This window comes from Brassica rapa, chromosome A03, assembly GCF_000309985.2.
Source record: "Brassica rapa cultivar Chiifu-401-42 chromosome A03, CAAS_Brap_v3.01, whole genome shotgun sequence".
Taxonomy (NCBI): domain Eukaryota; kingdom Viridiplantae; phylum Streptophyta; class Magnoliopsida; order Brassicales; family Brassicaceae; genus Brassica; species Brassica rapa.
The window spans coordinates 3,127,185-3,153,278 of record NC_024797.2 but is presented as its reverse complement, the minus strand read 5'-3'; the positions used below and the strand labels follow the sequence as shown (position 1 = coordinate 3,153,278).

Below are 26,094 nucleotides of genomic sequence, written 5' to 3'. Positions count from 1 at the left end.
CATTTTTTTCAATGTTGTTACCTGGGCATTGGCCTTCAGTATGTTCTTTCATTTATTGCTGACCATTAACATGAAACGTGCAACAAAATATAGCCTTGTAGATGGTAGAGATCACAAGATCAAGTGATCAACAAGACTGACAGGATTAGATACTATAAGTTTATTCCAATTAAAAGCAACGAAGTGTTGAATGAAGATAACCTGTGGCGAACCATATATTTCCCATTATGAGCAATAATTGTAATCATCCAGGTGGTAAATTTCAACAAGTTAAACACATAGCAATGGAAAAATAACTATGCATAGCTTAGCTACGTGATCCTCATACAGTCAAAATCTCGAATCTTTTCACAAATATGTATAAATCCCACACTGCCCTATAACCATTTTTTATCGGTGTAACAAGACCAACTCTGATTGAATTAATTAACATTTCTAGAAACCAAACAAACAAAACGAATCAAGCAGATCTAACATGGGTCGCGTGGAGCAAAGACTTCTCTAGAATTTTCTAGACACTTCAAGTAGAGATGGCTGGATTTTTTTGGACTATGTCATACCTTCCTAACAATATGTATATTACATCGATTTGATTTGAGACGGATCTTATCCCTATCTTTTTAAATATCATATCCAAACAAAACTTTACATTAATTAAAGGTTAAGCAGAACATTTAATTTTTTCTAAATATGCCTGAATTTTTAAAAACAACCTATAATATGATATCTGAAACGTGTATAATTTTAGATGTTTTTTGAAATTTTTAATTTTCATTTAACTTATTATATTTTTAATGTTTTTGTAGATTTACTTTATAAACTGATTTATTTATGGAAGCTAATATGGATCGCGGGAAATCCGCTATTGGATATTATTCTTAACCCGACCCGGTGAAAATACCCGTTTAAAAGTTACGCGCACATCCGTTAAATAGTCCAACGTACCTCCCCATATTGATACAGTCAGTTAATGCTAACGTTGCCGTCCCAGTCACAGTTAAGCAAAACTACTCTGATATTTAATACAAAAGAAAAATCGACCGTTTATAAACGGCGTTTGCTCACCATAACTGCACCACCATGACCACCGTCTACTCCGCTTCAGCCACCGTAACGGAAGGCACGAAAGTTTCCCCCCGGAGGTCGAATAATAACGGAAGAAATGGAAAGTTGCGGGTGATTTGTAGATACGGCGGTAACATAGTATCGCAGCGCTACGTGGGCGGAGATACTCGTATCGTGGCCCTTCCCCCCGCGGCGGAGACGAGCTTCGCTTCGCTAGTTAGCCACCTTGCGGCTACGCTCGGAGTCTCTTACGACTTCAAGGTGAAGTACCAGCTCCCTGATCAGGAGCTGGACTCGCTCATCTCCATCGCGACGGATGAGGACGTTCAGATCATGATGGAGGAGCACGGATATCTCACGTGCGAGCCGTCATCGGCTCCGAAAACGCGCATCAGATTGTTTCTATTCCCTTCGAAAACGAGTGAAGGCGGTGGTGCGAGTCAGGGAGGTCTGGCTCGGTGTAAAGCGGTGGCGGATACTGATTGGCTCGGAAGAGAAGAGTCCAAGCCTGTGCTGACTCATCCAAAGACTGAAACGTGGTTCGTAGACGCGTTAAAGAGCGCGGAGATGATGCTGACTGGGCGAGATCTTAGTGGAGATGTTAACGGACAGGAGTCTATGACGCAGGAGACCAGTTCGAACTTAGGCTCCACGTCATCCTCGGCTTCTTCGAGCAATTTACCTCCGGTGAAAAGGTCCGGCGAGGGCATTTCTCAGGTCAAATATTCTCCGGTAGAATCAGTGACAAGGTATTGCATTATCTAACTACTTCACTACTGTATGAAATAGCTAGGCGTTCTAAGACTTCTACAGGTCGGGTCGGTCATGGACAAAACCTATTGAAACCAAATTTTGAAAAATTAATATACATAAATTTCATGGCTCAAATTGTAAAATAAAAATAAAAGATTTATCTTAAAATATTTATACTTTTCTAAATCTCAGGACCGGTTGCATCTCTCTGAATGACAAATATGAGTGTGATATTAGTATAGAGCTAGTTTATATGTGGGTGATAGTTTTGAAGTAATGTGAAAAAAAAAACATGATGTTGGAGTGGTCCTGTTGATGAATATAGATCTTCCTTCTATATGCATGAAATGTGGAATGAGTTCATAGGCTAGGCAATCAGTAGTTTGTCTTGTTTGCTATTGTGTAAGGACCTTGTGTTAGAGCATCTTCCTAGGCTGCATATATACTATAAGTATATGAATTTGAGTTGTCTTGTGTTCCTAAAGATTGTATATATTTGCAGAGACGAAGAAGCAAGTCCTCTAATTGCGTTTAGTTCAAGTGCCATCACCCAAATCTCTTCTCACGAGCTACCAACACGTCCTCATGTTTTGGAAAACAAATTATCTTCTAACATGTACGAGGCTGAGCTAAACAAACCAGTTCCAGTTCAAGTCCCAGTTTCGGGGTATCCACCATATCTTAACCAATCTCAACAACAGCATACCCATGTCGTTTACACTGGACAGCCTTACATTACTGGAACCTCACCTATTACATTGCCTGCCACAACATATCCTCACACAAACCACCTACAGTATCAACTCCCGCCACAGCCATACCCAATCTACTACAGTCCAGTTGATCAGTACAGTTCAAGGCACGTTCAAGCACCACCTGTGAAACACAACAATGTTTTAAACACCCACCAAGTTGATTTCCCAATGGTTCGCACCAGCAGCCCTCTAGCTACAGAGTTGTCCTCACATATATACCCTCCTCCACCCAAACCTGTTTTAAACACCCACCAAGTTGATTTCCCAATGGTCCGCACCAGCAGCCCTCTAGCTCCAGAGTTGTACCCTCCACCCAAACCAGTTGATTCCTCGGTACAAACATCAAGTGAAGCTGTCCTTAGAGATGATCACATCTATAACATTGATCACCTCGATGACGATACAGTTTGTGCTCAGATTTACAAAACTCAGCCACCAGCTCCCATAATACCGTCTCAGTTACAAACCATGATGCTGACTGAAGCTCTCGGTAAGCTACGCATCCATAATGGTTGAGAGAGTAGTAAAAAAACAATTATCATGTTGATGTAGTTTCAAGCATTTGGTTTTACAGTTTTGTTTTGGTTCCCTCACACGCATGGTTCTGCCTTTTTTTTTTTCTCTCAGTCAACGTGATCCTTGTTTCACGCACTTTGTTGTTGTAATACTATATCACATGATGATCAGATGTCTTTTTATCTTTCCAGATACATTCTGTAAAGAAATTTGTTATATCGTTTATTTCTTTTTGTTTGCCCGGGTAAGAATTTGTTGATATCCATAAGTTGATTCTACTGTATTTGGATGATTTTATAGTTAATCTTGTTTTATAGAGTTATTCTTGGATCCACCCCTAGTATGAACCTCTAGATTCACCAACCAATAGGACTTCATTATTTCAAATTCGATATTTTTTAAAAAAGGAAACAAAATATTGTCAAGATATATTATGTTTTTAAAATAAAAAGGTTAAAAAATTAGAAAAAAATAGTAGTTACAGAAAAACAAATTAAAAAAAAAAAATATTTTTATCGTCGTCATCAAAACACTAAACCCTAAATCCTAATCCCTAAACCCTAAATCATAAACCCTATAAACCCTTGGACAAACTCCAAACCCTTGGATAATTCCTACTCTAAATCAAAAACACTAAATCTTAAAACCCTAAACCCTAAACCGTAAACCCTTGAGTGTTTAGTGTTTTTGATTTGAAGTTTAAGATTTATCCAAGAGTTTAAGATTTTCCCAAAGGTTTAGGATTTAGGATTTAGGGTTTAGGGTTTAGAGATTAAGGATTAGGGATTAGGATTTAGGGTTTAGTATTTTGCTAAGAATGTTAAAAATATATATTTTTAATTACTACTTTTTTAATTTATTTATTTTAACCTTTTTATTTTAAAAATATAATATAACTTATAGCTTGAGAAAATATTTTGTTTCTTTTTTTAAAAGATTTCGAATATAAAATAAAATAATCCTATTGGTTGGTGAACCTAGAGGTTCACCCTAGGGAGTGAACCCAAGAATAAGTCTGTTTTATATGTATTAGAAAATCTCAAAGATTACGAGATCGAGTAAAATATATTTCCATCTAACTATTATGAAAGTAGCATTAATGTTTTGATTAGGTTTCTTATTCTATCATGTAAGAACATGTTATAAAGTTATGTAATTTGTATAAATAAGCATGTAAGGGTAAGGCTAAAGAACAAAATGAAAAAAAAAAAATTTACAGTACTTAGTTTTTATCCAAACATATGATAGTATTAGAGTCACCCGATGTTGAGAACATTGTGGATGTTGTTCCTACGATTGTTTTTTTTTTTTTTTGGTATACTTTCCTACGATTATTCATACTTGAGTGTGAAGGATAGAGTTAATGAATGATTGAAGTTCACATCGATAGTTGAAAAATTAATGGAGTAATATATAAAGAGTTAGGATAAATACACTTATAAGTTATAACCACTTGATATAAATTGGAAGTTCATCTAGCCTTACAATATGTGAATATGTTAACTTCATAAAGCAGTTCAAAATATAGTGGTTTGGTTGTGAACATGTTTCTCAAGTTAAGAGTTACATAGGAATTAACAAAATGGTGGGTCATATTGTTGAATGCGGCTCTGATGTAATGACCAAGATCAATCACATGTTCCTGAATCGTATCCTACTGAGATTTTGATGTATATAGTTTTGTGTCGGTTTAGCTTGGAGCTTTTTAAAACATGTAAAAAGTTTTTGAATTGAATAAATTTAACATTTAAAACAAAATAACTGGTAGCTGCTAAAAGGCATAACAAAGCATTTTCCTGTATTTTGTTTCCTTACAAACATATAAAATGTTTATGAGATCTTATCGTTCTGTGTTTTCTAGCTGCGATGATAAGATTTGCAGTCCAGACTAGTATATACTCTCTAGGATTTAATTACTTTAAATCGAGATTGTGAACAAGAACAAGTGGAGAAAAGGTCCAAATTACAATAAATAAAGAAATTTCAGAGCAAAACAGAACAAATGTTTGAGTTACATTGTCTAAATAAAATAATTATTGGATGTAGTGAATCTTTTGAAAAGAACATGAAAAACTTACCAGATTTTTGGTAAGATATATTTTTATATACATATATTTTGGCATACAAAATATGTTTGTTTTGAACTACTTCCTCTATTTCATTTTATTTGTCGTTTTAAATTTATACACACAAATTAAAAATATATTTGATTTTCTACATTTTCTAAATAAAACATCATTTTCTATACACTTAATCACATTTCTATCAATAAAAATAGACTAAAGAATATAAAAAAAACATTTAGCATATTAAATTAATAAATTTTACATTGAAATTTTAAAACGATATTTATTTTGAAATAAAAATTTTACACTATACTATAACGACAATTTAGATAAAATTGAGGGTGTATAACATATATTATATAATAATTTATAAAATGGGTTTTGGAGCTCCTAGTAAAATTGTTACCTATGTTAAACACAGCTTTCCATGTCCCAACGGTCATTTATTAATGGGCCTTAATTGTCTTAAAGCAAACAATTGGTTCTAACCCGATTCGGTAGTAACAGTACACTTACCGGGCCGAGCAACCCCATGTACATCCCTGAAGCCCTACTTTTAGCGCGTGGAATACACCGCACATGATTATTCGACTCTTGTTGAATAGTTGACATTCCCACTTGCGTATCAATGGGACAAAAGTCAAGTGGGACATTACTTTTTTTTGTAGTGCCAAGAAGACATATTCCAGATCTGATGTACTTTTCATTTCTCGCCTTTCTTTTTTAGCTGATAATATTAGAGTATTATTGTCACATTTCCATTTTCTCTTGTGGTCAGTATTATTCCACATAGTATAAAGGCATATTTGATAAAATCTCTAATCAGTCAAGTCACAGACTCTCAGTTTCAAAGAAAAGGAAAAACATGTTTCCGTTGATAAATATGAATCTTTCCTAGGTACGAAAGAACTGTGAAAGACTATGGTTGCCATTAATACGAGTATACCACACAGAGACAGATCATTAACTGTTCTCTCTTTTTTTTTTTTTTTTGGGTAATCAGTTCTCTCTTTCTTTCTTTTGAAAAAATATAATTGTTCTTGTTCTCCAAAATTACAGTATTGTTTATTTTACAGTTGTGTTTTAGTTCAGAGTGATTTGATTTAGATTATAGTTATACAGGAGTTTCATTGTTATCGCTTCATACGCGCTAAAGCAATGTATTTATACGTACGAAACGTTTATTACATGTTTGTAAAGAATACACATTTTTTGTAACTGAAAGAATAAACACTTACAAAAAATGTTTAACAAAACTTAATGTTCAGAATTGTGTTTAATTGTTTTTAGATTTTTTGCCAAGCTAACAAAGAGAATTAGGATTAAGTGTTGTAAAATCGGATCTTCTTTAATTTTCAATGATATTTACATTTTAGCAAAATAAAAACTTAATATGTTACATGCTAAATATATATACTCTTTTACCATGTAACTAGGTGATAACCCGCGCCCTGCGCGGAGCGAAGAGATTATTAAAATATTATAATTTTTAATATGTAGACATAATAAAAGTTAAAGTCATAGTAAGAAAAATATATGAAAGAAAGTACGGATTATAGCCATTAAAATTAAATTGTATATTTGTTTGTATGCGGGTAAATTATAAATATAATATTAAATGAAACATAAGCAATTGTCTAATAAAATATAAAAGGAACAATGTATAAAAATATTTCAGAATCATTCCCCTATCGATTAAGGTAAGTTTTTCAATTCTTTGAATTTAGTTTCCTTGATTACGTTAACAATTCAATTGTGTTTCATTAATATTTTGAAGCATTAAGTCTTGGGTTTAATTGGTTATTTTCGATGAATTGAATCAAAAATATCATAAAACGATTTGATATGAAAATTCATATAGGTTATAATATGAACATTATGATAAACGATTTTAGATTAGTTTTATGATAAACATAGTTTGCTTGTTGCAAGATTAGTTTTATGAATTTTGATATGAACTTTAGATGTACCAAGTACTGATACAGGTTAAAGAACTTAGTTGTAACACGTTTAAAGAATCAAAAATTGTACTAAAGCGTACATAACTTTAGATGAGACACTTATTGTGTTGCCTTATTTAAATGAAACATTTCCAAATTTTCGAACATACCATAAAGTCTCTATTAGGAAGGAGTTAATATGCTGCCTTATTTAGATCCCATTTTTTTTTTAAATCGAAATGTAATCCGAAGGTTATTTTGAAATCCGAAATCATATAGTATAATGTAATGACCAGTGGCATTTGTTTGTAATTTTTCTAGTTCATGAAGAGTTTTTTAAAAAAGTAAATGAAAGTGCATGTGGTGATGACACCTAAGAAATGACACTCATGTAATAAACACATGAGACCAAGGTTTATTTCTATCAATGCTCCTCCATTAATAAGAAGGGGATTACAAACGGATATGTTTATCATAAATTGTAGCAAAAAACGAAAGTTAAAAGTTAACATACATGTGCGTGACTGCATAGTGTACCATAACACGGGTAAAATTATGAATAAAAGTAGTGAGACTGAGTGAAACCTTTGTTTGGTCTTTTTCTCATTTCGTTGTTCCCACTAGCTATGATAATGTTCAAGATCTGGCCACATGATTCGGTAAAACGACGATGAATAATGATTAAAAACAACATTCTTAAATAGGAGATAAATTATTTAATTAATCTATAAAAAAGAAGAAGAGAATCTCTCTCAAGTCAGTCACTGATAGACAATAATACAAAAACCTTTCTAAACCCCTCTGCTTTTCCTCACCATTCTATCTCACATCCCATATCTTGATTCTGAGAAGAAAAATAGCTATGTTTCCTTTGCGACAAGTTCCAAGGAAGGAGTTATGAAGATGCAGCTGTGACTTTCGAAAAGCTTGAAGCACGTAATGGTGTGAAGAGTGTATATATAAAAGCATGGAAACCATGTGGTTGAGACAAGCGAGGAGTCTACTTCTAGTTCCACTGTTCAAATGTCTAGTGGCTATATGTTTGGTCATCTCTTTGTTAGTTTTCGTGGAAAGTGTGTATATGAACATTGTAGTTATTTACGTCAAGCTGTTTAAACGCAAACCCGAAAAGATCTACAAATGGGAGGCAATGCAGGAGGACATAGAGGTCGGAAACCAAAACTATCCGATGGTTCTTGTCCAAATCCCAATGTACAATGAACGAGAGGTACTTAATAAGCTTATGGACTGATTAAGTATTCAATAATGATGATCCACGTCTTTCAAATTCGATTTTGTTTTGAACCCACAGGTTTTTCAGCTATCCATAGGTGCTGCTTGCAGACTCATATGGCCATTGGATAGAGTTATCATTCAAGTTTTAGATGATTCAACTGATCCCACCATCATGGTACACATAATTGACCTTTTCAAACGCATGCTAGCTAACTACTAATAAAATATTTTGTTCACATTGTAATATATATAAAAAATACTTTACTTTCTTTTTCTTTTATTAGTTACTTATAAAGACACCTAAATGTTATGTTTTTTTTTCTTATAACAACAATGATTTATTGTTGATATTCAAGTGTTTTAATGTCTTAATGGCAGGAAATGGTGAGCATGGAATGTGCAAAGTGGGCAAGCAAGGGTATAAACATAAAATGTGAGAGGAGAGACAATAGAAATGGCTACAAAGCTGGAGCTCTTAAACAAGGCATGAGGCATAGCTATGTCAAACAATGCAACTACATTGCCATCTTCGACGCTGATTTCCAGCCAGAGCCTGATTACCTCCACCGCACTGTCCCGTTTCTCATCCACAATCCTGAGCTCGCTCTTGTTCAAGCTCGATGGAAATTTGGTATAGATACTTTACGATAAAAACTTGTTTCGACACATTATTGGTTTTGAGATAATAAGTTATATATACACTATGATTGTGCCTTGTAGTATTATTGGAAATGAAATGATTCTTTGGTGCAGTGAACGCAAACAAGTGCTTGATGACTAGGATGCAGGAGATGTCACTAAATTACCATTTTATGGCAGAGCAAGAATCCGGATCCACTAGACATGCCTTCTTTGGCTTTAATGGTACATATCCATCAACTTTCATTTAAATAATTTATCCTCTGGTAGAAAACTTAACTCTTATATTTATTAATTTCTTATATAGATACTCTAATTTTATATTTTTTTCTATAGACTAATATCCGCTAAAACAAGCCACACTTGTATATATATATATTTTTTTATTTGTTGAACTGAAACTGGTATTTTAATATATGGTAAAATCATGGGTTTTAGTAATTAAATGTTGATTTTTCCTATAGCAATATAAAATATACATCTATTCTAAATCGGGCTCGTTATTTTATAGAGATCTCTCACTAGGAACAAGAAAATCTTGATGTTTTTTTGTAAAGCTCCAACTTAAACAATATAACTGGAGTTTTGCAGGGACAGCCGGTGTGTGGAGATTGGCGGGGATGGAAGAAGCTGGAGGTTGGAAAGACCGGACCACCGTGGAGGATATGGACTTGGCCGTTCGTGTTGGTTTACACGGCTGGAAATTTGTCTTCGTCAATGACATCGAGGTACGTTTCATATTTTATTTTTATTTTTTTGGTGGGGGGGGGGGATAATTAATTAATTAATGTGAGTCCAAACCTAGTTTTTTTTAACTCGTATAGACAGTCCAAAACCTAATTAATATTCGTCACATGTGATGTTTGCTTTGCACACACAAGTTGAACATGATTTTTGAAATGTTAATAGCAACAATCTGATAACATATTCCATTAGGAACAATTATAATATGTATTTACGTGTGGATGTCAATTAATAAGATTTTTATATGACAAAGAGAATTGTTGTTGTAGGTGAAAAGTGAGCTTCCAAGCCAGTTCAAGGCTTTTAGATTCCAGCAACATCGATGGTCATGCGGTCCAGCTAATCTCTTCAGGAAAATGACTATGGAAATTATTCACAATAAGGTACTTTTCCTAACTTCAACTATTTCATTTTGAGGTAGCACGTGAAACCTGTTGGTCGCACGTGCCAACATTTAACGTGAGGCATGAATGATGATGTCAATGTCAGTTTCTCTATGGTTTGATCTTTGAGCAATATCTACAAACAAAAAAAAAACGATTTGTAATGAATTTGATTTGCTATTGTGAACAGAGAGTGGTGATTTGGAAGAAACTGTATGTGATATACAGCTTCTTCTTTCTACGGAAAATCTTAGTTCATTTCTTCACTTTCTTCTTCTATTGCATCGTTCTTCCTACGAGCGTATTCTTTTACGAAGTCAACATTCCCACTTGGTCAACTATCTACGTTCCTTTTGTGATCACTTTCTTTACTGCCATTGCCACGCCAAGGTTAGTACTACGTACTTTCGTATAACCGCAGCATTTTCATTGTTATATAATACTTGAGGTACACTGTATAATATTTACCATTAATTATTTGCATGCACGTAGATCCTTCTATCTCGTGTTTTTCTGGGTCTTGTTCGAGAATGTAATGGCTATGCATCGGACCAAAGGAACTTTCATCGGCTTACTTGAAGGAGGAAGAGTAAATGAATGGGTCGTCACCGAAAAACTAGGAGATGCTCTTGAAACTAAGTTACTTCCTCAAGTGAAAAAACCTCGCAATGGGATTCTGCAAAGGTAAAGATTTAGTTAAAATAAATAAGTAGCAATCAATATCGGGTTAATCTTTCATAAGCTTCATCTTCAAAATTAGTGAGATGGTACAACATACAAACAACTAAATAATGCCATCAAACAAATTTTAAGAATATTAACTGGAGAAAGAATTGTTTCATTGCAGATTAAACCTAAAAGAGATGATGGTGGGGATATACATACTGTGTTGTGCATGCTACGACTTTGCCTTCGGGAGTACATTGTTATACATTTATCTATTCATGCAGGCTCTTGCATTTATTATATGTGGAGTTGGTTTTGTCGGAACTTAAAATGTCCTATGTAGGCATCTTCTTCTCATCAAGCAAAATATAATATATAATTAGTATAATTAACCGTTATGACTCCAACTAAGCAATACATTGGAAGTTGCTAAGAGTACAATCCTATTTTTCCAGATTTTAGAATTAGTTTAGTTTTTGGTATAGAATTCAATAATATATTCATTTTAATTGTTTTTTTAAAGCGTATATCCATTTAATTGTTGTACAGATGTTAGTTCTTCGGTTCAGATAGTTTGGCGAGGATTATGTAAAGTGCAATTTGTTGAATCTCATGATGATTTTAGATTCATAAGTTTCCTCGTCCTTTTCATGTTCATTAACATTTCCACTGATTCTAATTGTTGTACAGATGTTAGTTCTTCGGTTCAGATAGTTTGGCGAGGATTATGTAAAGTGCAATTTGTTGAATCTCATGATGATTTTAGATTCATAAGTTTCCTCGTCCTTTTCATGTTCATTAACATTTCCACTGATTCTAAGAAGCTTGGAGTAAAAAAGAAAAGAACCTGGTTCCGATTCTTTTACTCTCCCACCAATCATTTTTTTTTAAGTTTGGTTCATAGTATTGTCCCCATCTCAAATTATTTTGACAACTAGTAAAGGTGCTCTACTGCACGTCCCTCTGTAAAGGTAACATTTTTTTCTTTTTTTATATAAGAAAACATATTATACCGCATAAGACAGATGTGTTTCCGACAGCCAAATGTTGTGTGGTACATTTTCAGAGACTTCTGAAAAAGTATGGTAATATTTTGGTAGATCCCTAAAAACAAATAACTAGAAGACTGATGCTGCTCCCTTTCAGCATTATTGCCAAGTTGTCTTTTTCTACAGAAGTTATATTTTTATATATTAATTTGAAAAATGTGTACATATATACATGATAATTAGGTACTCAATTACTCGATCAAATATTTGAGAATTCAACGAAATACCTCAGTAAATGAACAAGAATGTTATCCAGTAAGTGAACGTATCTGCCTTGGTAATTTTCGCTTGACCTGTCCGCTCTTTGGTTATTGATCGGTTAAATCAGGTGGGGTAGCCAACATTTGGAGACAAATGACGAAAATGTGATTGCAAGAATGAAATTCTAAATATTATCACTTTATTAGCATACTGATATTTACTAACTGAAAAAAAATTACAAAGATTGAAGTGATTACGGACCAAAGCCAAGAACTGCAGGAGAGATTCTTAACAAAGGTTCTAAAGTCTCTTTTGTGAATTTCCTCGCAAACAAAAAACATTTAGAAGTTGTAACATTCTCACCATCACGACCATAATACGCACACTCCTCTGTAAACCGGATACGGTTAAGAAACTCATCAGTAATATCAGGCCAAATAAACCGTCCAGGATGTGGACCGGCTTTCGACCAATCAACCCAAGTCAAAGACCGGTTTGAGCTCATCTCTCCATGCAACATATGAACGAGAGTTGGGATGTAATGTTCGTCCATGTAACAAGGCGGTTTGCAATGCTGGTCGAATACCTTGTAATAGACCGTGTCTGAGATTATATGAAGAGCTAGCTCGCGTGTGGTTTCAAACCATTGTGATCCTTTACGCCAATGTGTGATATTGATTTGTGGATGCATTTGGGGGTTGTACCGGCCTCGACCAGATTTTCTTGGGTCGTCGAATGAGCCGATGAAGCTGAGATTAGTGCCGGTTAAGTAGTCATAGATGGTTGTGAAATTGTAAAGTGGGATGCAAGAATCGGACAAGAGGACAAATTTTTGGTTTGATTCGTCGAGGAGAGCGTTGGCTAAGAGTCTTCTCTCTGCGTCTACCATTGATGATGTTCCCCAATAGACCGCCTGTTTCATTTTTTGTCACAAACCATCATCATTATTAATGTTAAAATAATTAAACATTTTTTTGATCATATAATAATCTAAACATTATTTACACAAATACAAGCTTCTAAGGGGTATTGAATCTAATTTTGTGAACTAATTAATGCTAAATCAGGTAAATTTATGTTTTAATATTAATAAAAAGCCGTCCAATTAAAACCTTTTGTAGTTCCTTGTGTGAATCAAGCTACAAAGCACAAGGATTTTAACATGGCCTTCAATTACTCAAAATATATGAATCATATATAGGAATTAGGAGGAGTTAAGGAAAGAGAAAAAGGTCATTAACTAATTAATGATGTTAAGAATCACCTGGCTTGGGATTCTTCTTGAGTAGAAGACGGATGTTTCAGGGTAATGGTCTTGAAAAGATGGATGAGTATGAATATAAATGGAATAATACCCTTCGTGTCCTTCAAAGAACTTATCCCATAAAGAAGCCAATGGGAGTCCGCGACCTGTCAAGAACATGAAAGCCACTTTGACAACCATCTTCTCATCATTATTATATCTCCATCCAAACCATGAAGATGATTTTGATGATGATAATGAGGAGACCCTGGTAAAGAGTTCTTGATCCGTCATGTTGTGTTGAAGTACTTGTAGTTGCAGCTCTTGTTTGGTCTCCATTGTTGTTGTGTGGTTGAATAGTAATGTGGACCAGAAGGATTGTTGTTGTGTCTTCATCGTCGGCATGTGGAAGGATTTTAGTTGCAGACAAAGAAAGAGACCAATTGAGAAACCAGTGATGAAAACGAGCGGGCTTAACAGATGCTTACCCTTTACTAAGAGAATCAATCTCGAGGGCTTTGAGATCATTGGGTGTTCATCTTCTTTCTTGCTCTTTTGATCAATAACGCCCATATTGGACAGAAAGAGAGAGAGGAGAGAGGGACTGTGATCGTTAAGGGTTCTGCAACAGTTATTATACATGCGCTGTTACAAGGTGTGCAAGAATAAATAATAAGGTACTTGGAGTGTATTAGACAAAGTCAAAGGAGAGTTTTCAAGCTAAGTACGTTATCAGGGTAGACTATGGAATGAAGAGTTGACCTGTTTGCTTTTTCCATCTATTGTTTAGTGACTAAGTCATTAATAGTCATGTGTTGAATAAAAAAAACTTAGGTCTTAGATCTTAAACATTCACACGATCTGACAGTGTGTTATCTTGCCATATGCCGGGGTAAGAGGTACAAATGATTGCAGTTTAAGTAAAGGGGACACCTTGTAAAAAAAAAAAAAACTAGGCAAATTGAAAATGAGGTTAACGGTGCGCAAGATGTTCGGTGCTGACGTTTGTGATACGAATTAGTATTAAAAAAAAGTAGAAGCGTGCGCAAGATGTTCGGTGCTGACCCACGAACCCGAGGAACACAATTTCATGCCTAATTTTAGGCGCACTAGATGTCATTGCCAAAACTTTCTCCCTCTTCTTTTTCCTCTGGTGGCTAAATATTTAGTCAAATACGGCATTCAGCGGCATACTTTATTAGTGATTTACTTTTAAGAAAGGGCAAATCTCCAAAATAGCACATTTCTAAGTTTATATCACAAAAATAGCACTCAAAAATTAAAATGATCAAAATAGCATTTTATCTTTTGAAAATTTTAAATTTTTTTATTTTTCAAAATTTGAAATCTTATCCCCAAAACCTCACTTCTCAACTCTAAACCCTAAAACTTAAACTCTAAACCCTAAACCCTAAATTCTAACTCCTAAACCCCACCCTTTAAGTGCTATTTTTGTGACTTTTGACCTTGAGTGCTAGTTTGGAAACAAAAACTTGATTTAGTGTTATTTTGGTCTTTTTCTCTTTAAGAAACTATTAAGGTCTAATTACTTTGCTTAGCCAAGGAACAAAATGTAAGTAAAGACCAAGTTGGAAATTTTTATTTCTACTTAAAGCTGTCACATAAACCATTTATTTTCGGAAAGATATAATAATTTAGTAGAGTAACTTGAATCAGCATCCGGGAACAAATTCATCATATAAATCAAGTATTTTGATGGAAAAACGTTAAATTACAACAACAACAAAATTGGGTGGGGGGGGGATACTATAGAAAGTGTAAGGTGTATTATGTATTAATTCAAAACATTCGGGTCGTTAGTTAGATATAAGTAATATTTGAGGGTTATTTTCAGTATATTTCCCAAATAATTAAAGAAAGACCGGCAAAAGGATGGTCCCGCGTCGTTTTAAAATTTTATGGAAGAACTTGCGATGGACGCCGACGGAGAAACCATGGAGGCGGTGGCGACGAGGACGAGAGTGGAAATAGAGAGAGAAGCAGAGGAGAATCGAAAAAAGCGTTGTTAGCGTCAACACAGTCTCTTCAACCTCTAACGTCACCGAAAAGCAGATTTCGAAATTACAGGAGCTACACAAGAGACGTATGCAAGTAAAAGGCAATTCAAATATCGAAAGAATCAACTTCTACCTCAGAACAGCTTCATCATCCTAATACAGTAGCCACATTACCAAAGAGGCCACAAAAGCTACATTGAGGGTAAGCTCTTTCTGCTATTTAAAAAAAAAAGATTTTCAAGGTATTGACGCTAATGCAGTGTTTATGCGGTATTGTTTTAAAGTCAGGCTAGATACCAAGGAAAGGTGGGAAAGGAAAGCCAACATGTAGTGGTGGTGATAAATCGATTTCTCATTATTGATTTACTTACTTAGTCCATTGTACAAGTTATTCAAAGAGCATTAACGAAAGAGAGACTCACAAGATCAATGATGAAACAAAGTGGGTTTTTGTTTTTCTGAATTTCAAGCTCCGGAGTTAAGAGCAAGCTCTATTTCCTCAAGTGACCGTCGTTTAGTCTCGACCACGTTTCCTGCAATGTAGATGACTGCAAGGACACATACTCCGGCGAAACCTAAGTACACACTGCTTATTCCGAATTTGGTCACAACGCTTAGGAAGTAGAGTCCTATCACAAAGTTTGATATCTGTTGGGGCACACAAGAGATAAACAAAAAATTAGAAACGGAGGGAAGAAACACTGGTCTAAACAATAGGAATTATAGATGTATATACCCAGTGCATGCCGAGGGAAAGAGCGACGGCTTTTGCTCTGATCCGGGATGCGAATATCTCCGGAAGGAGAAGAGCCGGAACCGGGCCAGCACCAAGTGAGAATGACAGGACATATCTGATTAAACAAGCCAATATTCGGTCAAGTCGGAAACAGAGAGACTGAAACGATATTTTTAAAGAGAAGATTTGACTTACAAAACAGTTCCAACAACGGCAAGGGTGCCAGAATATGCAGCAAGAGCCTTCCATGTGAAGGACAAAGAGAGCAAAAGCATCGACAAAGCCTTTATTCATACAAAAATCAAAAAAGTCTTAGAGTGAGCTCGGGTTGAGATTTTTAAATATGGCTAAAACAATGATGAGGAACGTACCATTCCAGCAAAGCTTGTGAGTAGGAGACTTTTCCTTCCCATTTTGTCCATCAAGGACGAAGCAACAGCAGTGCCTGCAACATGATTTTTGTCAGGTTATGTTGGAACTCAATGGGAACATAACAGGGGAAACTAACCAAAGACGTTTGATGCTCCAACGAGAGCACTGGCTGCAACATCAGATTGGATACCGGCGCTACGGAACACTGATGTAGAGTAGTACACCACTGCGTTTATCCCAGCTAACTGTTGAAACAAAAAGAGAGCCGCACCTACGCTCACAACTACAACAAGAACAGATAATAAAGTACGTCAATAGATCAACACAATATTAGGATTGAAAAGAAGATCTTGGCTGAACTGAAGAGATCAAACCAATGTATCTCCAGCAAGTCATGCAATACCTTTCCAGTAGCGGCTGCTGAATAGATCAAACCATCCTGCCTCTGGCTCAGAAGCACCTTGGCCAGAGGTTGATAAGTCACGCACTAGCTCAACGACTTTTTCTTTACCATACAGAGTTTTGATCGCCTTTTCAGCTTCGGAGACTTTTCCTTGCTGCAATTTCATATCCTTAACAAGTCAACAAAATGATCTCAGTTAAGTGTGACTTGGGTCCATGGAGAGAGTACCTGAACGAGCCACCTTGGGCTTTCTGGAGAAAAACCCATTCCTATGGCTAATAGAACGGAAGGGATGACAGCAACACCAAACATCGTCCTCCACCTAGAAAATCATGACTTGGAAACTTAATATGCAATATATGTTGTTCGGATGAATCAAAAAGGATTTAGTTACCATAGAGGGTTTGCTGCAAGGGGTAAACCAGCTATCAAGGCTGCAAGTATACCTATACATATGAACAACTGGTTCACAGATCCAAGTGCTCCACGGATTTCAGTTGGGGATATCTAACACAGTTTCACCAATCATCACAAGCTTTCAGCAACATAACATATAAGAAAATATCTGACATCTTATGAAACTCAGATGTAAAAACAACCTCGGATATGTAAAGTGGTACAATCGCTGATGAGATCCCGATTCCAATTCCTGCAAGCAGACGTCCCACAATCATGGTTTGCACACTCTGAGCTGTTGCACTGCCAAACAAAAGCATTATAAAAAAAAATCTGAGCAACCAACCAATAGGTGTAACTTAGTGCTTGATAAAATACCATAAGAAAGCTCCAATGGCAAGCGGGATAGCATCCAATTGAAACGTTCTTGTACGTCCAAACTTGTCAGCCAATGTTCCTCCGGTGAATGAACCAACCGTTGCACCAGCAAGCAGCGCGCTAACGATCCATCCTGCTTAGAACCAATCAGAGAATGAGCTTGGCTTACTAATCAAAATGATGTCACCAACACACACTTGCCTTGCAGAACAGTATTATCAGCAATACCAAGATCCTTAGCAAGATACTCAAGAGCACCGTTAACAACCCTGAATCAATCAAAAGGAACATGGTGATCATCATCTATATCTATCAAACATCCATGATCACACACTATAGCTACTCATTACCCAAGGTGATAGCCAAACAATATAGCACCAAGGCAAGCAACAGCAACGAACGGCAAAACGGTGCCGGAGCCGTTCGATTCAGATCTCAGAGGTACAGCTTCTTCCTCATCACCACCACCACCAACTACATTCAATCTCAAAACCATCAATCACATGATAATAACTTCAAAGCAGCCAAACTATATACAGATAGAAGATGATGATGGGAGACGAACCAGAGGAGGCCTGGGCTCTGACGGATCGAGCTTTGACGGAGGAGAGATTCATAACGGTTTGGATCCCGTTCTCGGCGCGAGCGAGCTTCGCTCCCATGGCTGTAGAAGCAGAGCAGTGGAGGTGGAGGTGGAGTGGCGAGAAGCGGATTCCGGTAGTGGTAGTGGCGGATCTGTTGTGGAGGTTGTTAGAGAAGGTCCGTCGCTGAAACGCAAACGCGGCGTTTGCTTTAACCGTGTACGTTGACGACTGCATTTTTCTTTTGTTCCTTTCTTTTATAGAGAGAGAGAGATTAGTCAGCAAATGAGAAAATGTCGCATTAAATCTAACGGAACTAGAAAGGGGAGTTAGAAACGATGAACACGCGACGTCACGGAATAAGCAAATTGATGGCGAAGGAGAGTAAACGCTCTCTCGATCGCCACTGTTTAACAGAAACGGAGTTTTCAAATGATTTGAAAACCGAACAACAATGACCAAAGCGAAAGCGAAACGGTTTTCAGAAATCAATTACCAGTGAAGCTTCGGAGACTCCGCGGAGAGAGGATTGTGAGAGGAGCTTTTATCAGAGATTTTGATGCAGAGAAAGAACTTACTTCACAGACAGCTTATTGTCGTTATTTTATATTTTCTGGATTTTTGTGTAATACTTCATATTTATCCAAAACTATGTGGAAATAAATTTAGTTTTTTCGTATTAATTTAATGAAATGTGATGAATCTTTAGATTTTAATTGGTAAAAAAATTCTGAATCATAAAGTAAAATGTCTCTAAAATTAAAATGGTCGAATTTATTGGGGAATTTTTTTATTGATTTAAATAATCGAAAAATACAAATTTACTGCTACAAAATGTAAAACACAAGAGGCGATTTGGCAACGATGGATTTTCTGGATTAGATTTTGGATGACGTGGGCCGCACGTGAATAAGAAGAGTACTCACGCGCCGTATAGAGAACACATGATGCCGTCACAAAGCCACTAATCATCATTTGGGCTACTATAACTTGTCTTCATCATACTATTTTGGGCTACAATTAAAAGGCCCATTAACCTAAACCCGAACATTCGTTAGATCATCGTCTTCCCATCTCTGATATGTATAATGCCGCTTGAACATCCAAGCTGTGTGCTCTCTCAAGCTGTGTTGTTGTAAGAACAGATGCTAAACCAGTCTGAATCTCTGCACCAGTTGACATACAATAAAGTCTACGATCTGATTGAGCAGAACAAGAGTTCAAACTGAGGCTCATGTACACTTTGCACTCTAGTTTTTGATTCTGTTCTAAGATGTGCTGATGTGAGAACTTGAGCATGAAACTGGAATTATAACATAGGTTTCAAAATTGAAAAGCACAAAGAGTATTCATTACATCAAATACCAAAATACATAATTCAAAACCTCTCTTGTCTATCCTGATGATTCTTCAGCATAGTCTTACTTTCAAGCTTCGACCGGGTACTCAAAAGTGACATCCTTTCCGGTAAGTTTGCGGTACACACCAACCATAGTCTCGAGCTTGTACTCTGTGTTGTTCCTTTCCTTGGCCTCCAAATACACCTGTCACATAATCACAATGAAAATCTTAGCGCCAAAGTATTTCAGAGAAAGTTCTAATCACATTCTCATAACTGATACGATACCTTCATGACTTTGGAACCATCAAGACGGTAACGAGTTCGTTTACCAACGATCTCAGCAGGGTAAGCTACATCCTCGAGCATTGCCTCGTGAACAGAGGTCAAAGTTCTGTTGCGTGGCCTCTGAACAGCAGCACCCTTCTTGGGAGGACGCATGATCCTTCTTGTGGCAACAAAGATCACATCCTGCGATACAACAAAATGCCATAACAATGAAAAGAGTATTAAGAGAGATTGCACTTCCGTTTAGAAACTTCACTGAAGAAGGGATTGCTCTATATAAAAAAGTAACCTTTCCACTGAACTTCTTCTCGAGTTCTCTAACGAGACGGGGGTGGATCTTGCGGAAAGCTTTCCTCAATCTGAATGGGACGTAAATCACAATAGCCTTGCGGTTTCCAGAGATGTCCATGTTCCTGCAATGAGAGAATCAACTCATTCGATAAGGGCCAATGCAACATGGAATGAGAATGAGGAAGTAACAAAAATGCAGAAACATACACAGCTTGGTTGATGTAGAGATCTTTCAACTCGCTTTTCAACTCCTGGTTAGTGTTCTCCAAATCAAACAAAGCCTGAGAGAGAGAGTTAAGGCAAAAAAAATGTCATGATGGATGAATTCAAAGAACGCTTATTTACAGACAAGTATGTAAAAAGGAATCATTTTTTGGTACCTGAGCAACTTGCACGTCGCATTCTGTCGGCTCGGCATTCTTGTCCTTCTTGATCTTGTTCTGAGCGGAGAACATCTTCACAGTATCTTGAATTGTACATAAACAAACAAAGAAAAGGAAAATGCTTCAGACAAACGAACTTAAAATCATTTTTGCCCATGTAATTTAAGCTTTCAGATATTGATCAACTCACTAAAAATGAAATATCAACTTCCGCTGTTGTATCCAATCATGTAGTCTATTATAAACTAAACCATTGTATATCTCTCATACACACTAAACCTCCAGATGATTCTAGACCAATTGCAAAAAGCTAAAACATTTCACCATTCTACCTACGCTGAAGTAATCTATCAAGATTTTAGAGGGAGACATGAGCACACTAACCCGAAGGAGAAACCTTTTGAACGTACCACGAAGAAGAGTCCTAAGAGTTTTGCGGCTTCTTCTTACAAGACAGCAGTTCGGTGGTAAAATCAGGTTTTAATGTTAGGGTTTCCGTGGTTGCCCTATTTTGAAAATGATCAAGTCTGGGCTTTTAAGAGGTCACTAAAGCCCATGGGCCTACTTATTCACAAACTCGTCTCTTCTTACTGGTGTTGTTCTCTTGTATCTAATCCAACTGGCAAATGGCCCACCAAGTATAATTTTTTTGTTTATAAAATAGATCTTAAGTTTGTTAAAAAGGTAATGCCCACCGCGTAAAGGACTGAGAGAAGAATCGTTTAAAATTTAATTTTAGAGAAAAAATTAATCAAAACTGTTATATTCCAAGCTCCAACTTGATTTTTGTTTCTTTAAAAAAGGATAGGGATGACACGAAAGTGAGTAAGCAGATGTTTAAGAAATCATGAGCATCACGCAATTATTATTACATCAAATGAGTTTATGTGGTTCTTGTCTTCTCCTTGTCTTTAGTAATGCTTTCATCGTGTGAACAAATAATGTCGGAGAGTATTATATATTTTTCTGTAGAGCTTGAGATTGGATCCTCAAAATATTCTGTGGAGGTGTGCTAACAGGTCAGTATCGTTGGATAGACGACAAAAACATTAATGAAATGCCATATGTGTAATATAATCAGTCACGTCACGTGTATTTAGGTGAGGAGTTAGCATGATTTATTCAGGGAAGTACGAACTTGGTTGGAAACCTCCTGATTCACATTTTAATACCCTCATAGAATTATCAAGAATAATACAAAAAAAAAATCATCTTGTTTTGAGAACTTATCGGCAGAATTTAAGTTAAGTTAGATCATTTTCTCTTTTAATTACTCAATCTAATAAAGTTATCCAAGTCGCTATGTGTTTATGAAACTGTTGAACATTAGGCAATGAAACTCCTGGCTGATATCTTCAAACGTATTTAAGATTCAACTACTGATTAATTTGATTTGTTTAATCTGATGACCCTACCACACGGTATACCTTTATCTTTTATTTCTGGAATGAGTTATATAATCAAATATTATAAACTTCATATAGTGCCCTTTTGGTGTTATATTCCTTTGTTCAATGCGTGAATGGCTCTCGCATGTCTCGCTTTCCATTAACCTTTCTTGTCCCAAAACAAACAAAACATATCTCTCTCTCCACGGCTAGTTTTTTACTGTGGCCTCTCTTCGTTTATGTGGTGGTGGGGAGGATCCCGTTATGAGTTGGCCCATACAAAGGAAAAGTCTCGTGTGAATGAGATAACAAACAAACAAGTGGAAGTCAGAGAACATTGGTTTGATATACCGAAGGACACATCACAGTGTTTTATACCCATTGTTTGGTCATTAATCATGTATTGCAAGTATTTTGTTCCTCTTTATATAATATGATCATAAGAATATGGATGGTTTAGATGGTTTGAATCTTGATCAGATGTTGGATAGTATTATTCAGTTTGTTGAAAATATCATTTTTTTAAAAAACCCAATATAAAATTAAGGACCTTAAAACAAATACATACTCAAAACTCAAATTGGATATGAAATCCATTGTTAGACCTTATATTTTTTCAAAAGGGCAGCGTTTCAATATTCCTGTTTTTCTATTTTCCTTCCAGAAAACTGAAATTTTACATATTTCGAATTGGATTTGTTAAATATGCGAAAATAGTAGATTCGATTGCAAATAAAAAAAAGAAGGTCAGTAACGTTGACTAATTAGTTAGAAAGGCTAATAATAAGTGCATGGAAACCGGAATATTTAGCTGTCCACAGATATCACTATTACGACGGCCGAAGTAGTATTTTTACAAATCAACGAAAACGACGTCGTTCCAAGTCGTCTTCAACCTCACCCAAACTTTGGTTTTCTCATCCTTTTATAAAATCCCTTTTTCCTCATACGATTTTTCGCCTCTCTCTCTTTCTCTTTATCATATTCACCGTGCTCTCTCCTCTCTCGGGGATCTTACTCAGGTATCTCCTCTCCTTCCTCTCTTCTCAAACTTTCTCCATGACAAATTTTACAGATCGCTCTTACTTTCGTGTGTGTGTGTTCATAGATCTGAAGTTTGTAGTTCTTACGAATTTTTTTTTTAATTTTAAAGTTTGAATTTTTAATCATAACCTCTGAATTTTTCAGATCTTAACAAGTTTCTCGAGTTGTGTAATTGATCTGATCTGTTTTGATTTTGAAATTAAATCTAGGCGTTCTCTTGTGTGGATCCAAAGGCGAAGAAGAAAAAAGATGAATCATTGCAACTTCCCGCAGAACGCCGCCTTCATGTCTCGTGAGGAGACCATGGGATTTGATTGTAATGATCTGGTCGTGTGTCCTAAGCCCCGGCGTGTTGGTGTTGGGTTGCTCATTCGCCCTCTCAGATTGCACATGAGGTATAAAAGCTTCCTCCTTTTTCTTCTCAGTTTCTCTTGTGGTTATAACCAAACATTTAAACTAACTCTGTTTGTCGATCTACAGTCAAGCTGCATCTGATTTGTGTGATACCAAAGCTGGTGCTGAGCTCTTAGACATCATTCGTAGAAAGGTATGCTTCTAGTAGTTTGTATTACCATCTAATGTTCTGTCTCAAAACCTTTCCTTGAATCCTAAGTCCTATTTTTTCCTTCTATCTCTTTCAGGAAGACAATAATGGAACAATATCTTCGTCTCCACCGTATTTTTACGGTTCACCTCCAAGCAGAGCAGTGAACCCATTAGCCCAAGATGCTCGCTTTCGTGATGAGAAACTCAGTCCACTTTCGCCCAACTCTCCTTTCCTTCAGCCCAACTCAGCAACCGGGTTCCCATCTCCATCCCCATCGTCTTCTTCGTCTCGTGGGTGCGTTAGGATGAAGTTTGGTCTCAAACCACCTGCAGTTAGAGTAGAGGGGTTTGATTGCTTGAACCAAAACTCGGGCATCCCTGCCATGGCTTAGTAGACAAAGCCAAAACAAAAGTGTATATAGAGATTGTGGAATCGTTTGTTCACCAAGGCCTAGTAAAGAAGAAGGATTTGGTTGCTGCTACTATTACTACTACCACCATTTTTGAAGCAAATGAGTATGTGAAATAATCTTAGTGTTCGTCATCTTTTTCCTGAGAGAGTGAGAGAGAGGGAGGATGAAGATGTAAGATCAGTTGCCGTCGCCTATCACCGTTTTGTTAACTTTTTATTCAAGGTTAGTCTTTTGTATATAAAGAGTCGAAATCGAAATCTCTATGTATTCGTTTTTGGTGTTTTTCTTTTTCTGGCTCAGCCTTTGATCTTTTTTATATATAATTAAGGGGGAAGATTAGTAGGATCTGTAAAATATAATCGATCATCTTTTTCTTTCACCATTGTATTTAGTAATGTCTCTTTGACTCTGTTTGAGAGTTTAAGCTCTCTCACAACACCTTTGTAAATCCCCTATATATTATTTGAGAAGCATTACAACTTCTTTTTGTAGCCACATGTCATCACTAGGTTGATTCTTAGAATCATTAGAGAAATATGTTGGTCCATCTAATTATATAATAAATTTTTTATTAAATTAACAATAAATTCATCATTAATGTACTTTATTATTTCCTTTAATAAAATTTACGGAATTACCTAATGTGGCTAAAGTATATATGGCAATTAATGATTTTGAATAATAAAGATTTGATAAAAACAAATTAGTGTATCACTATCATATTTGTTTAATTTAAAACTATTAAATAAATTAAACAACCACAATAACCATATAATAAAAATTTAGATTTTTCTGTATATGTCATATTTTGAATTTTTGAAAACGACTATAAATTACTAAAACTGTTAAAACCTCACATTCAAATTTTGTGATCTATGGTTTAAAATTTCTGTTATGAAGAAATACAAATGATTACAAAATTATATAAGTAAAAAGTCTAATTTAACTAATTATTTTAATATATATATATATATATATATATATATATCGTTTTAAATTAAACTATAAACCATATAAAATACATAAATAATTTAGTTTCAAAATTTACTTTGAACAATTTTTTTGATAAAAGTTTTGAACGAACATTGACAACTTATTTTTAAAAAATATAAATTACTAAAACTATTAATCCCACAATAAAAATTTTGTTATCAGTAATTTAATTTTTTTTTTAAAAGATACAAATGATCAAAAAAATATATGAGTAGAAATCATCATTTAATAGACATTAATATTAAAAATATACTAAAATATACTATGTATGTTAGATATCATTTAAATTAAATTACATATCCTATCAAATATAAAAAAAAATATTTTTTGGATTAATAAAATTGATTTATATGTTCACACCAATTTAATTATATATCTAATAGTTACTGACTTTTAATTATTCAATATATATTTATTATTTCATAATATGTAAAAATATTTAATACATAAAATAATTTTTATATATAATGTTCATCTCGCGCAATGCGCGGATCTTAACCTAGTTGTATTTGTATTTTGGTGTATATATTAAGGGAAATTTGGTTTTTTAGGTCCAAAACACATACATTGTCCTAACAGGATAAATTCAACATATAGTTGTCTCATAGGCTAATATTTACAGAATTTTCAATTTTATCCCTCTAAAATACAATTATAAATTAAAATACTATTCTTCAATTAAACTAATTAAAAATCTAGTATAGTTATCTCCGCCTCTCTCGTGGCGACAAAGAAAACTTATCATAGATGCACCGCACGAACTACAGTTCATATACCAGACTGCTACACCTCCTCCACTAGTGGCATGATGCAACAAGAAGTTTGCCTGGTTGGTGTCATCAGAGTTTGACAAGCTGAGTGAAACAGGCTGGACAGTGGCACAATGCCATTTTGATCCGCTGCAGTATCAAAACCAAACCAAAGGGTTTGAGACAAATCGTTGACATACTTGAAGAGGACTTTTGCAGAGAAATGTCCTTGTGATGACATTTTAGGATTCTCTCAAGGTATGCGCTAAACAAGAGCAGCTCTTAGGTGAAACAGACTTCAGATTCTGCATGTTGTGCCCAGGTTTCACACCGTGGTCTTTGATAGAGAAGAAAAAGCAAGAGTCGATCAAGTGCCCTTCACTTCATATTTTCGGAAGCCAGCCTCGAAAAGATAGACAGATTGTGACTCAAGCCAGCTCTGATTTGGCAGGGTTGTTTGATGAAGGTTGTCCCACCATTATAGAGCACGACTTTGGCCACATTATTCTTACAAAGTCTC

At 35.5% G+C, this 26,094-nt stretch overlaps 6 protein-coding genes and 1 pseudogene across 13 annotated transcripts; 4 read left to right on the top strand and 3 right to left on the bottom strand.

Annotated features, from left to right (window-relative positions):
- The first annotated feature begins 20 nt into the window (after positions 1–20).
- Positions 21–5,073, top strand: LOC103856187. Its single transcript, XM_033287271.1, has 2 exons — positions 21–1,814; positions 2,321–5,073. Exons 1-2 carry the CDS (start codon positions 1,081–1,083, stop codon positions 3,087–3,089), a joined length of 1,503 nt encoding a protein of 500 aa, XP_033143162.1. The 5' UTR covers positions 21–1,080; the 3' UTR covers positions 3,090–5,073.
- Positions 5,074–8,047: 2,974 nt separating this feature from the next.
- On the top strand, positions 8,048–11,290 carry LOC103856186 (probable glucomannan 4-beta-mannosyltransferase 11). The gene is made up of 9 exons (XM_009133281.3): positions 8,048–8,323; positions 8,408–8,506; positions 8,710–8,962; positions 9,085–9,195; positions 9,562–9,698; positions 9,984–10,097; positions 10,288–10,487; positions 10,590–10,781; positions 10,945–11,290. The coding sequence occupies exons 1-9, from the start codon at positions 8,063–8,065 to the stop codon at positions 11,090–11,092; spliced, it is 1,515 nt and encodes a 504-aa protein (XP_009131529.1). The 5' UTR covers positions 8,048–8,062; the 3' UTR covers positions 11,093–11,290.
- A 900-nt stretch (positions 11,291–12,190) lies between these two features.
- LOC103856185 (glycosyltransferase BC10) lies at positions 12,191–14,482 on the bottom strand. 3 transcript variants are annotated; one of them, XM_009133279.3, is made up of 3 exons: positions 13,745–14,482; positions 13,278–13,646; positions 12,191–12,926 (listed from the first exon to the last, which is right to left on the bottom strand). In XM_009133279.3, the coding sequence occupies exons 2-3, from the start codon at positions 13,593–13,595 to the stop codon at positions 12,267–12,269; spliced, it is 978 nt and encodes a 325-aa protein (XP_009131527.1). In that variant the 5' UTR covers positions 13,596–13,646; positions 13,745–14,482; the 3' UTR covers positions 12,191–12,266. The 3 variants fall into 3 exon arrangements, with proteins under 3 accessions (XP_009131527.1, XP_009131528.1, XP_009131526.1); XM_009133280.3 differs by having other exon boundaries at positions 13,278–13,423; XM_009133278.3 differs by having other exon boundaries at positions 13,278–14,482.
- Positions 14,483–15,156: 674 nt separating this feature from the next.
- Positions 15,157–15,605, top strand: LOC117132578 (annotated as a pseudogene).
- Positions 15,606–15,608: 3 nt separating this feature from the next.
- Positions 15,609–18,892, bottom strand: LOC103856184 (plastidic glucose transporter 4). Of its 3 annotated transcripts, none has more exons than XM_009133276.2 (14): positions 18,637–18,892; positions 18,125–18,394; positions 17,910–18,033; positions 17,761–17,828; positions 17,560–17,692; positions 17,385–17,484; positions 17,180–17,292; positions 17,014–17,107; positions 16,786–16,939; positions 16,519–16,665; positions 16,382–16,455; positions 16,206–16,294; positions 16,011–16,125; positions 15,609–15,922 (listed from the first exon to the last, which is right to left on the bottom strand). In XM_009133276.2, the coding sequence occupies exons 2-14, from the start codon at positions 18,375–18,377 to the stop codon at positions 15,740–15,742; spliced, it is 1,647 nt and encodes a 548-aa protein (XP_009131524.1). In that variant the 5' UTR covers positions 18,378–18,394; positions 18,637–18,892; the 3' UTR covers positions 15,609–15,739. The 3 variants fall into 3 exon arrangements, with proteins under 3 accessions (XP_009131524.1, XP_018513343.1, XP_009131525.1); XM_018657827.2 differs by having other exon boundaries at positions 15,673–15,922; positions 17,910–18,027; XM_009133277.3 differs by having other exon boundaries at positions 15,673–15,922; positions 18,125–18,390; positions 18,637–18,858.
- Positions 18,893–19,422: 530 nt separating this feature from the next.
- LOC103856182 (40S ribosomal protein S7-3) lies at positions 19,423–21,027 on the bottom strand. Of its 3 annotated transcripts, none has more exons than XM_009133273.3 (6): positions 20,826–21,027; positions 20,439–20,524; positions 20,266–20,339; positions 20,057–20,180; positions 19,768–19,950; positions 19,423–19,684 (listed from the first exon to the last, which is right to left on the bottom strand). In XM_009133273.3, exons 2-6 carry the CDS (start codon positions 20,511–20,513, stop codon positions 19,568–19,570), a joined length of 573 nt encoding a protein of 190 aa, XP_009131521.1. In that variant the 5' UTR covers positions 20,514–20,524; positions 20,826–21,027; the 3' UTR covers positions 19,423–19,567. The 3 variants fall into 3 exon arrangements, with proteins under 3 accessions (XP_009131521.1, XP_009131522.1, XP_033143171.1); XM_009133274.2 differs by having other exon boundaries at positions 20,852–20,984; XM_033287280.1 differs by having other exon boundaries at positions 20,439–20,533; positions 20,823–20,912.
- A 1,602-nt stretch (positions 21,028–22,629) lies between these two features.
- Positions 22,630–24,241, top strand: LOC103856181. 2 transcript variants are annotated; one of them, XM_033287281.1, is made up of 4 exons: positions 22,630–22,851; positions 23,083–23,268; positions 23,354–23,420; positions 23,515–24,241. In XM_033287281.1, the coding sequence occupies exons 2-4, from the start codon at positions 23,123–23,125 to the stop codon at positions 23,809–23,811; spliced, it is 510 nt and encodes a 169-aa protein (XP_033143172.1). In that variant the 5' UTR covers positions 22,630–22,851; positions 23,083–23,122; the 3' UTR covers positions 23,812–24,241. The 2 variants fall into 2 exon arrangements, with proteins under 2 accessions (XP_033143172.1, XP_009131520.2); XM_009133272.2 differs by having other exon boundaries at positions 22,688–22,851; positions 23,073–23,268.
- Positions 24,242–26,094: the final 1,853 nt, after the last annotated feature.